General features: G+C 38.5%; 1 protein-coding gene across 4 annotated transcripts in view; it reads left to right on the top strand.

Annotated features, from left to right (window-relative positions):
• The window catches only part of CSNK1A1 (casein kinase 1 alpha 1), a 51,955-nt gene extending 39,425 nt beyond the window's left edge, over positions 1-12,530 (top strand). For 2 of the 4 annotated variants that reach the window (XM_054036968.1, XM_054036966.1), the window contains exon 11: positions 11,025-12,530. In XM_054036968.1, the coding sequence (XP_053892943.1) occupies positions 11,025-11,032 (8 nt within the window). In that variant the 3' untranslated portion in view covers positions 11,033-12,530. Of the gene's footprint in view, positions 1-3,111; positions 6,792-11,024 lie in introns of those variants that run through there. The other 2 variants (XM_054036964.1, XM_054036969.1) reach the window with 1 other exon arrangement.
• The last annotated feature ends 328 nt before the right edge of the window (positions 12,531-12,858 follow it).

The following is a 12,858-nucleotide window of genomic DNA, read 5'->3' as shown; positions in this document are numbered from 1 at the left end:
GTGATCACTCCTGCACATAATGCTGCTGACCTTCTTGATCCACATTTCTAGAGCCAAGAACTTTGTGGTGACACATTCAATTCAGCTTGTGACCTCTTAGTAACTGTTGCAAATTTTAAAGCATATACAAATGTGCAAACAATTCTGATGGAGGTGTCAAATTATAAAGTAAGAGGTAGCCTGTTCAGTCACAAAACAATATGGTGTGCAGTCCCAGCAGGGAATCAAGAGCTTGCTCCTTAATCACGGTGGAAAGGGTTGTGTCCTCCTTGCAGTTTAGCTACAGTGGCAGAAGTGATTCCCTGTACAACTGCATGTGCAGAACAAAATTTGTGAGTTTGGGGAATCCTCATCCATTCAGAAACTAGAAATAAACTGAAGCCCATCAGTGCTGGGAAGCTCGTGACCATGTGTCACAATTTAATATTAGAGAAGAAAATGGCAGATTAAGAGTTGACTCCGTATTCAACGGATGAAGAGGAAGGAGATACTGATGAATTTTGGTGGCAGAAATAGATGAAGTAGTTGAAGCTGAAGAAAAAGATAATGAAAAGCAAGATGCTTGAAGAGTTGGCCTGCTACCTACCTAGCATAAGTGCATTTAAAAATGACTTTTCTTTTACATATGCTATGTTTGTGTTCTGTTTAATTTTTCTTTTGTGACTGTTCAGTCTTGCATTGTTGTATGCAGTGTTGTTGCCCCGTTGGTCCCAAGATATTAGAGGGACAAAGGTGAGTGACGTAATATTTATTATTGGACCAACTTCTGTTGGTGAGAGACAAGCTTACACAGATGTTTTCTTGCATAACATTCACATTGCTAAAAAGTGAAATAACTTTCCTCTTATAATTAGGCACAAGTGTCTAAAGCTAAGCCTGTTGGAGATCATAAAGTGTTACCTTTTTGTTGTTGTTACTATTCTGATAAATTAGTGCTTTAGTGGTTTTCCATATTTGACATTTTTTGAATAATGTTTGACCAAGTCAATTGGCCAACTATTTTGGACTAATCAAATTCACAACCCTAACTGCAGTTGATGCAGATTCTTAAAGCTTGATTTGCAAGTTTAATCTTCACTGAGGGAAATTAATCTTTGACCGTTACTCATGTAATTTGTTTCAGTTAACAGCTGCAAAAGAACTGTTCTGTGAGTCTCCTTGCTAAATGGTGAATACAAATAATTTTTTTGAAAAAATACAAAAATAGGATTTTTAGATTTTTAAATTAAAAAAAAAATCTCTTTAAAAATAAACCTGTTTAAAATGAAGTCTGAAATTACTATAAAATATGTTAAGGCTTAATCTTGCTGTAATCTCTTAAAACACTTAAATAAAAAAATACATATGCTGAATCCATGAGCCTCTTTCAAAAACTTTGAGCTAAAGGATGCTTTTCTGTGTGAAACGTTTCCCCCCCTGATTCTAATTTTTGAAGTGAAGCTTTATAAATGACACAATAGGTCATGTACTGTAATAGCCTGATCCTGTGGTGGACCCACAGGCTGTACTGCTTGGTGCAAGAGACTGGCAAAGTCATCATAAGTGTTGGACCAGGCCTCTTAACTTCAGGAGATATGCATCTCATCAGGATAATCCACTGAGACCACCTGGAGGTCTCCTACTCCTGTTTTATAGCTTGGATTGCTAATTCTTTTGTTTTTCTGGGGCTGGGTAGAGGAGTTTTGTAACACGGGAGAAGGAGCAGAAGGGTGCAGTGTTGGAGTGAAAACAGGACACTGGGAAGAAGGGATAACATTCTTCAGAGTGCAGTCTCTAGCGCAGTATTTCTCCAATGCGGCCACTGTGGCTGCATGCAGCTACCAGGGGCTTCCTTGCGGCCACCGTCTCCTGGGCCATGACGGGGACGGGAAGGAGTGGCGAAGTAGCGGCCCCTCCCTGTTGCTCCTGGATGCACTGCCTTGGTATTGGTTGCAGGGCTGCCAGTAGGGCTTGAGTCCTGCCCCTTTCTGGAGACACATGGGGCACAATGCTGGAGGAGCAGGCAGCCAGTGAGTTCCCCACCTTCCTGGGGCAGTGGGGCTCAGGCTTTGGGCTTCAGCCCTGGGGAGGCGAGGCATAAGGCTCTGGGCTTGTTTTTGGCTCCAGCCCTGGGCTCCGGTGGTGCAGCAGCAGGCCCCAGGCTCCAGCCTCATGGCTTTGGGCTCCAGCCCCAGACCCGATCCCCTGTCCATTTCGGTATCTGGACACAGGGCTTCAGGCTCCAGCCTACAAGTATTTTAGGAAAAAAATATGAGCAGACACCAGCAAGAATTGGTGGCCGCACTGTGAGGCCACCAAAACATTTGTCCTGAGAACCCCTGCTCTATTCATTTCAACACTGGGGAAGGGGGTTCGGGGAGAGACCTGCCATGGCTGCAGGACATACTTAAAATAAAAAAATTGTACCTCTGGGTATAAAAGGAACATATGCTAAATGTAAGCAGTACAACAGAGATGTATGGTCTGGTTGTGAGAATGAAGCATGATGCAAAATGCTCTTCAGAAGGCAGTGATTTTGAAGATGATGTGGACATATCTGAACAATCTGGATTAACTGGTTAGTAAACTTATTTTTCCATCATTCTTATGGACTGCCCACTATGTCTTACTATGTTAACAAATGATAACTTAGTTTATTGTCACAAATTAGTGTTTTGGGTAGATCACTTACTTACCAATTTCAAAGTTTTTGTGTTTAAAATATAATTGGTATATTAATTTGTTGTGGGGATACTTATCAATTACATTTTTACTGTTGCTGCTGGACTTCTGAAATAACTTTTTTTTATTGTGCAGTATAATCAAACCTCCTAGGTGAAGATTTCCTGTTTAAAAGTAAAGTTTGATTAGGCATTTGTGAATTTTAACATTTAAAGGGGTTTTTCTTTTCACACAGTCTGGTATGTTGCTAGAAATAAGGGTTTTTAAATAGATTTGGATAATTCTCATGATTTATGTTCCTATAAAACTAGGTTCCGAATAAATTATTTAAACAGTGGTACAAACAGCTCTAGTAGGATGCGTATTTCATTTGTAATCTATCTTTTTACTTATTTATTTTTAAGCAACATTGAGTAATACTAGTGAGTGACTTTTACCATTTTGTTTCAGGGTCCATCTTAGACAATAAGGGTTTATGAACATCCATCTGCAGTGTCTACAACTTCAGAGTCATCTGCTGGTACCACTAGATTGCTGCAACTAAATGTATGTCAGACGGTAAATTAACTGAATCAAAAAAAGACTTCATCCAGTAAAACCATGGATGCATTAGTAATCAGGACCAGCCAATTCCAGCCAGACTCATTGGGTGACAAGATTTCTTGGTTCATTTATGCAACAAATTCTCCCTTTCGTCTTGTTCAGAGCAAACATTTCATTGATGGGGCTCAATCATTATGATGAGGCTACACTCCACTGGCAGAGAAGACAATGCTGGAACGTTACTGGACACAGAGTGAGAGAATGAAATTGAACAGTGTGCACACAAAAAATTGATGGGAAATTCATTAATCTGAGTCTTGATGAGTGGAGCAACATACACAATGATCCAATAATATGTGCTTGTGTGACAACAGATGATGGGGTTGTCTATCTTACAGGAACAATTGATACATCAGGAAATATCCACGCAGCAGAATACTTACCAGTAGCAGTAAAAATTATAACAATTTGAACGAAAATTCAAGCGTGTAGCATCATAGAAAATGCTACACATGTAGCAAAGATGAGAAGCTATCTAGAAGAAAATAACAAAGGATCCTGAAACTTATAACTTAGGGATGCAGTGCTCATTTTTTTTTAGCTGAAGTGCCCCTCCAGGAATAAATGAAAATGTTGAAATTTCAAAATAATTCCCTAACAACCACTTTGCCTCAGCTTTGCTGAAGAGAGGAGGAAGATCCAAACCAATTATCACCCCATATGTCCAATGGGATTAGTAGTTGACTCTTGAGGTATTTATTAAGAACTGACCTGTTCTGATGACTATTTGTGAAACAAATGGTTGGCAAAATAGATGGAACTATCACAGCTGAAGTAGTCAACATCAAACTGAAGAGAAATGTAGAATGCATGCTGCATATACTGAAACCTTTTTCTGTAGCCTGGGATAAACTGCAGAACGATTGCTGTTTTGCTGATGGTGTTGAACTTTAGAAAGGAACATCAAGAGACATTGAAGAAAGGAAATAATGAACAACAGTTACATTGCAGGCAGTAAGAAAGCGCATGGATCAATCATTTACTCCATCTCCTTTTCTTGTTGATATTGTCAACCCAAAGAAGCAGGGTAGATGCCTTAACTGCTGAAGATGCTGCTATAGCATTGGCATCTAATAATCACTCATCAGTTATGCCAACCACAGTAAATTTCAGGGCTGGAGGTAAACCATTCAAGCTGTACATGTTAGCTAACGATTTAAACAAAGTCACACAACTGAACTGGTGGCAGCCACTAGTTAAGCACCTGGAACCAGAGTCTTTTGAAGTGCTAAACCTACTTTTGACAGCAGTCGCCTCTTCTGCAGGCACAGTGAATATTTGCTTCATTTGAACTAATTCAAAGTTGAGAAATCAATTGGGAGTTGAAAAAGCAGGAAAGCTTGTCTCTCTTCCAGTCTGTGAATAAAAACAAGGAGAGGGGATGAAATCAAACTTTTAAAACTAGAAGGATGGCTTAAGAAATGTAGGAGATTCTCTTGTTCAAGAGGCTTAGGCGAAAAGGAACTTCAGCCTGGGCAAATTTTCAAATGTGCCGAAGTGAAAGTAACTGGAGCTGATCTGAAATCGATGTAATTCACTGCTCAACACCGTTAATCCCTCTGTTTGCTAAATCATTTAGTTGTAAATGTGAAATACGTTTTGATAAGCAGTTGTGTTGAATAAAAATGCTGTTTTGTGTTTAAATTGCAGTTTTCATCCTAATGCAGCATGACTCAAATTGTGTGCAAAAAGTTAATTATCCAGTAAATAAGCAATATCATTCACTGTTTTCTAGCATACTGAAAATGTACAATTAATCTGAAAATACTGACTAAAATTGCTTAAATAAATGTGTACATATTAGAGCTGTTGAGTAATCGCAATTAACTCAAAATTAATCGCTATTAATTACACTTTTAATCGCACTGTTAAACAATAAAATACCAATTGAAATGTATTAAATATTTTGGATGTTTTTCTACATTTTCATATAGTATTCTGTGTTGTAATCAAAATCAGTGTATATTTTTGATTACAAATATTTGCACTGTAAAAATGAGATTTTTCAATTCACCTCATACAAGTACGGTGGTGCAGTCTTTGTTGTAAAAGTGCAACTTACAAATGTAGATTGTTTTTGAGTGGTTATGTACAAAAAAAAAGTAAAACTTCAGTGCCTACAAGTCCACTTAGTCCTACTTCTTGTTCAGCCAACCACTAAGACAAACAAGTTTGTTTACATTTATGGGAGATAATGCTGCTCTCTTCTTATTTAGTGTAACCAGAAAGTGAGAACAGGCATTTGCATGGCACTTTTGTAGCCGGCATTGCAAGGTATTTACGTGCCAGATATGCTGAACAATTGTATGCCCCTTCATGCTTTGGCTACCATTCCAGAGGACATGATTCCATGCTGATGACGCTTGTTTTAAAAAAAAAAAAAAAAAAAAAAAAAAAATTGTGACAGTTCTTTCCCAAGGAGTTCAATGTCCCCTGCTCTGTTTTACCAGCATTCTGCCATATATTTCATGTTATAGCAGTCTCGGATGATGACCCAGCACGTGTTGTTAATTTTAAGAAGACTTTCACGACAGATTTCACAAAACACAAGATACCAATGTGAGACTTCTAAAATAGCTACAGCTCTCGACCCAAGGTTTAAGAATCTGAAGTGCCTTCCAAAATCTGAGAGGGGCAAGATGTGGAGCATGCTTTCAAAGTCTTAAAAGAGCAACACTCCGATGCAGAAACTACAGAACCTGAACCATCAAAAAAAGAAAATCAACTGCTGGTGGCATCTGACTCAGATAATGAAAACATGTCGGTCCGCACTGCTTTGGATTGTTATTGAGCAGGACCAGTTATCAGCATGGACACCTCCTCTGGAATGGTGGGTGAAGCATGAAGGGACATACGAATCTTTAGCGCATCTGGCACGTAAATATTTTTGCGACACCGGCTACAACAGTGCCATGAGAACACCTGTTCTCACTTTCAGATGACTTAATAAGAAGTGGGCAGCATTATCTCCTGCAAATGTTAACAAACTTGTTTGTCTGAGCGATTGGCTGAACAAGAAGTAGGACTGAGTGAACTTGCAGGCTTTAAAAGTTACGTTTTATGTTTGAATGCAGTGTTTTTTGTACATAATTCTACAGTTGTAAGTTCAGTTTTCATGATTGCAGTACAGTACTTGTATTAGGTGAATTGAAAAATACTATTTTTTTTACCGTGCAAATACTTGTAATCAAAAATAAATATAAGCACTGTACACTTTATATTCTGTTGTAATTGAAATCAATATATTAAAAAATGTAGAAAACACCCAAAAATATTTAAATAAATGGTATTCTATTATTGTTTAACAGTGCGATTTAATCACTATTAGTTTGTTTAATCGCTTGACAGCCCTAGTATATATTAAGTGTACCCGCTTGGGTAGCAAAAAGATGTACCAAATCTAGTGTAAAGACTCTATTTAGTTGTAAATAGCATGTTTTAATGGTTATGTAAACAAGAGAATGCACCTTCCTTTAGAAAATAACTGAAGTACAAATGGAAAAGTTGATTAAAATGATTTAAATTGAGGTTTTCCTCTTGATGACTTAAATTGCCGTGATTTAAATCAGTCCGCCACCCTGTTTGCTAAATTATTAGATGTGTTTAGAAATGGGGTCTGTGAAAGTAGACTCTCCAGTGCTAACCAGATGTAACAAAATTGTTTTCCCCAGAGGAGTTAAAGAAATAGTCTGTCTTCTGGTACTTTAGTATTCTAACATGTAAAGTGTCAGAGACAGAACTGCAGACGCTGACTAGTATAGGTAGTTACTGCAGAGACCGTAAGTACAAATACTCGAGCTTCCTTTTGAAATGAGACTGGAAAATTCAGGTTGCTAGTAATGATCTTGAATGTACTTTATCAGCTTGTCAGGTGAGCATGGAAGCATAGCAAACCTGACCCTTCAAACAAAGAAGGCTTTAGTGTATAGGAAGCTCCAGTATCCTAGCTACAAAGCTTTCATTGCGGTTTTGGGTCTGGTCTAGACAGCTGTCCTTTTGAAAGTAACATAGGATAATGCTGTGCCACTCAGTAATGAAAACTCTCCAGGTTTTAGTTAAGTGAGCACGTACCCTTTTTCTCCATTCCTGTCTAAAAATTGGGGGTGGGGTGGAGGAAGGAACATAAACCGCATCTAGAATAGGAAAATGAGGTGCTTCATAAATGTTGTCTAACGCTTGAAATTTTTAACCACTTTGTGCCTAGTGTAGACCTAGAGGGGGTCAAAAAATTTGTTAGCCAGTGATGGTCAGTCCTAGGGCTATAAAGTAAAACTGTAGTCAGCTAACTGGTGGATAGGGAAAAGTAGTTAGGAGGGAAGCCAGGAAACCACCTCATCTGAAGGCTACTTGTACTGCTCTATGGAAAGAAAGGTAGTATACCACAGGGTCTCAACAAACTGTTTGGACATGCTTTTGCGGGAAGACATTGTCCCAACTCTGCCTTTTCATCCTAGGACTGGACAGCTACCAGAACCAAGAAGTGGCTCTTCGTGTGGTGGCAGCAGCTATTCTGTATTCTTTTCTCCTTCTCGCTCCCTCCCCAGTAGTTCCTCTAACGCTTCTTGTACGTTCAGGATTGCTAGAGGAAAACATTAAGGGGGTTCATGGATTCCACAACATGAGACCTGTCTCTTGTGCCCTCTGTGGTGGGGATGCTCCCATCTCCTTCCTTGCTTTGTTAATCCCACAGTCCTCCATCAGTAATACAAAGGAGAGGCAGCATGAGGGCTGGTTACTTACAGTACCAGGACACTGTATCCTGGATAAGTGCTGCTGTGTTCTTTTGTCAGAGCATTGCATTGGCTCTGGGCTGAGGCAAGAGTTGAAAGCAAGAATTAGCTGAAAAACCGCTTTTAAATTTGAAAGCTTCTCTTGTCAATGAAAATATTACAAACTGTGGTAGAATGTCTGATGTTAAAGCCTAAGAAGGCAAAGAAATGGCAACAGTATTTTCCCTTGGTGTTTAATGTTTGTAGTACTTGTATCCAAAACACTGCATGCTGTTCATCGATCATGGCAGTACCCAAGACCTCACTGAGCAAATTCTGATATTAGGCAAAAGTGGCAATGTAAAAATGAGCTTTTGTTTGCTTTCATATTTTCCCAGATTCAAATAAAATTTGTTTTATTGAGATGTTTTCTAGCTTCTAACACCAGAAACGTGAATTTGAGCAGATTTTTGTGCATCTTAGATCGTCCCCAGTAATCTGCAATTTGATCTTGATGGGTTCTTTTTTCATGACACAGAAGATCCCAGCTCATTATGCCATAGCCGTATGGACTCTGTAGCGCTGATCACTGTAAACTGGCTGCTTTTGTTCAGAGATGGGACTCAAACCTACTGAATGTGTTGTTTTTAGATGATTGCTTTCCTTACCATAAACTCTCAAACTAGTGAATCTAGTTCTGGTCCCATAGTTCCTAAATGGCTATTAGCATATAGCAAGATTTCCAAACTTACACTCTTCGACGCCTCTCCTCACTCATTTCAAAAGACATGTACTATTGGTTGTTCTTTATGCAGCTTGACAACTGGAAACAAAGCGCTATTGTCACAAGACTAGCCAATTCGGTGGTCCACAGGCCACAGTTTCGCCACTGATGTAGAATATCCTACCTTGCTTAACGGTAATACAGAACACAGGAGATTCACGTGGTTGTTGCATTTGTTTCCTTTAGTTTCATCCACTATCTTCCATAAGTCATTTCTTTAGATCATGCCATTCGTGTTATCTTGTACATTGAGTATCTGTGATGGAGAGTTGATAAAAGCTCTAAAGATGTTTGATTTCTTGAGCATAAGAATTTCCAAAATGCAGTGACTCTATAACAATGATAGGTGTGTAGTAATAGAGGCATCTGAACAAATGATATGGTAAAATGACACTAGTGTTGGACAGTCTCATGACCAGACTGCTGGGGGTCCATGTACATACCAGATTGTGGTTGCCAGTCTAATCAGCATGACATGCCAAAGTACAGCCCCAGTATCTGTGTAACCAATGCTGAGACTGTAGGAAGCGTTGGTCAACTTAGCTAAGACTATCGCAGCAGAAGGACACAGTCACACAGGAAAAATGCAGACTGCACAACAGTAGCTTTTTCCTGTAGCTTTTGATGGGGGTGCTTAAAAGAAGGTGGTGTAATTGCTGAGCAATTTAAATGCTTTTCAAATTAGGTGCAGTGCACTCTTGACTATTTTACCAGCCTATCAGAATGTGAATAGTCTGAAGCCGCGTAATGATTTGGGACGAAACATGTCAGATGGGCCTTTATCTTTCAACTAAAAACATACAGCTGCAGTCATTTGGATAAGGCATATTAAAGATGAGTTGCAAAGAAGAAAAGAATCTTGGACTCTAATCCTTTTTGGCTTCTTTATTTGAAGTTCAGTTTTCTTTACAGATCGTAAAGTATTTTTTGCTTGTTTCCATTAGAAATCTAAGTGTATTCTGGAAGGCTCTCCGACTGCAGCACTAGTGAAATGGTGATGTCACAAGAGCTAAAAGCTGAGCAGTTAAAGGAAAGGGATTTTTTTAATCACTGGTCTTAAAATTATTTTTAAAAATCTGTTTAATGATTGACTCGGTTAAAGGAAATCTGTTAAAGTTTCGGCATTTTAGTCCCTTCAGTAAGTCATTAGTGTTCAAACTTCCCTCAAAAATGCCTGACTCTTTTTTTTAAAGTTCAAAAAACAAAAATAAACAACCTGTCAGGCCTTTATCGCTCATGAAATAGCAATGGTCACAAGTCCAATTTTAAAATACTTATTGGTCACCTTTAAAGGTTTTGGGGTACCAAAATGACACCTCATGGGGGTGATTTGATTGAAGGTTTCTTGTGTAGTAAATCTAGTGGCTGCATCTGTTTCAGAACAGAATTAACTGCTCTCAAATAAATTTGAGGGGGAGGAGGGAGAAGGTCTATCAGATGGCCAGAGACATTCATTCATAAACAAAATGCACCTTGATTTGTGAACATCTCACTACAACACTTCAATCTATAGTGTTCCTTAGAGTCTGGGGCCTGCCTACAATTCTTCTTAAACTTGAGCATTCCTAGTAGCACCATTAAAAGTAGACCACTACAAAGGGCATAAATGAAGCCCTGAGGGAAAAGTAATTGGTGCCCAGACGAAGCAATGGCTCCCACTCGACACAGCACAATATGCCTTTTTAAAATGATATGAAGCAAAACACCTGATTCATAATTGCTTCATAGTGGAGTGAAAAGGCATTTTAAAGTATTTCTGCACCGTTCCAAAATGGTTCTAATCAGGCTGGCCCCAAAGAAAAGGATGAAATCTGCTTCCGGCCACTTGATGCTCCTCAGAAAGGCAGTACATGTGTACTGCCATCAGGTGACCTGTGGTGACATTCTGTAAAATACACACACAGGACATTACAGACAAGTAGAAAACAACTCTGAAATTATACCCTGCTTCCTAGTGGCAAGAACACATCTTGTTCTTAAATTATATGGCTGGCTGCCAAACTGAATGCCCATTTGAAGGACTTTGCATTTTGTTAGTGCATATGTGTACTGTTGCTATACATTTATAAACCTGTGGTGTTGATTCAGAACAGTGATCAGTCAAACCATGTTTAGCTTTAGAAAAGGAAAGCAGGGACCATGCCATTCTAAAATGGAACAACATTTTCCCTGTAAATCACCATAACTATTTGTGTTTAACCCTGCCATCCCAGAGGCTATTCCTTTTCTTTTCAAATATCAGTAAGTTGCCTTTGTTTATCTTACAGGTTTCTGAGCATGAAGAGAGGAACAAATGAAGCAGAGCAGATCGGAGCAGGACTTGACACTCCCCAAATCCTAGAAATTTTAGTTCATACGTACACTTGCCAGTGGTTGTGGGCAACCATTTACTTGGTGTAAAGAACTTAATTTCAGTATAAACTGGCTCTGGGCAGCGCTGGTGATGCTGCACTTTGAGTTGTAGCAGCAGCTGTAATTGTGAATTACTGAGATAGTGAAACATGGTGTCCGGTTTTCTATTGCATTTTTTCAAGTGGAAAAGTTAACTAAATAGTTGACACAAAATGGTGGAGAAAATTGTGCATATGCCAATTTTTGTTACCTTTTTACTTTGAACTACACTGCTTATGAGATCTCATTGTTTTGGAAGAATGCCATGAACAGTCTTCAGCAACAGTTGTGATCATTGTAAATGCTCACAATTGTGCACTCTTTCTGGTTATTCCTCCCTGGGTTTTGAAAGTTGTACACTTAAAACATTCTTAAAATTGTTGGCTTCTATGTGCAACATACCAAGCCAGCTGACATGGTAGTAACCAAAGATTCCAGTTTTTAAGCGTATGAAAGACTCTGCCTGCTTACCTGTGCTAGAAATAACAGCATCTAAAGTGAAGACTTAAGAGAAACTTAGCGACTACTAGATAATCTTTAGGACTCTGCATTAACTCTATAATGTTCTTGGTATAAAAGGAAAAACAGCATATTTGTCACAGAAATTTAGTTAACATCTTACAACTGAACCTGTATGTAAGTTGCTTAGATAAATGTAATCACTGTAAACATCTATATGATCTGGGATTTTGTTTTTATTTTGAAATGGGAGCTTTTTTGTTTACAAGTTCATTAAAAACTAAAAACTTTCTGTAAGGAAATGAGAATTTTTTTTTTAAATTTGCCTTGTTAATTCAGTCTAAAGAAAACACCACTCCAGTTTTTTTAAACAGACAGTTTCAAGGCCATTTGTTAAGCAAAAAGTCATATTTCTTTCTAAATCATTTTAGATTTAGTATTGTAATTCTTCCTCACTTTTGTTTTTAAATAAATTTTGTATTTTTTTTTCCTTGAGGGGGAAGGGCAGTCTTGCATTTTTTATAACCTGCTGCATTGATACCCAGCCCTCTATAACAAGAGATTGGCATCTTTTGAAGACCCCCCAGTATTGACAGCCCACAAGCGTTGCCGTTGTCTTGCATTGGCTGGACTGACTTGTTATTAGTTTTGAAAATTTAGAATGGAAGTGTTTGGAGGGTTTTAAACCAAGGCATTTTCTTTCAAGTTCTTGTGAAGTGGATATGATCAAATTAACTCTTGTTCTTGGACAGCCTCACATCGTGCAGTGTTCACATTGGTTACTGCGCTGGGCTTTCCTCCTCACTCTTACTTTAGCCCAGCTGAAAGAAAAGTACTTTTATTGCTGGTAATTCTTTAACAGTGTAATTTATTCCTTTATAGCATGTCAGAATAAATTAAAAAAATCTGAAAATGCTGCCAGATGCCTATTGTGTAAATGGTGTTTTGTACATTAGCCTTTTTAGACTGTTTCCATACATGTAGCAAAGTTTTTGGCCAAGAGGCATATTTTTCTTGTTGGAAAAGATCTTTCATTTGAAAAATTCTTATTATTCCAAGTCTGCAATATATCCTGTGCACTCTTACTAAAGAGACTGAGGTCACAATTATAACAGACTACAGCTGTTCCAAAAAGTGGGCAATCTAATGGGGGGTGGCGGGTGGAGGGGCTCGTATTCTAGTTTTCCTGATAAGATGTTAAATTCATATCTGCAGAAACCTTTGTCTTGTGAGCTGGCAACTATATTAATA

This window comes from Malaclemys terrapin, chromosome 8 (assembly GCF_027887155.1).
Source record: "Malaclemys terrapin pileata isolate rMalTer1 chromosome 8, rMalTer1.hap1, whole genome shotgun sequence".
Classification (NCBI taxonomy): Eukaryota; Metazoa; Chordata; order Testudines; family Emydidae; genus Malaclemys; species Malaclemys terrapin.
The sequence above is the reverse complement of the archived record's forward strand: the minus strand, read 5'-3'. Positions and strand labels throughout refer to the sequence as shown.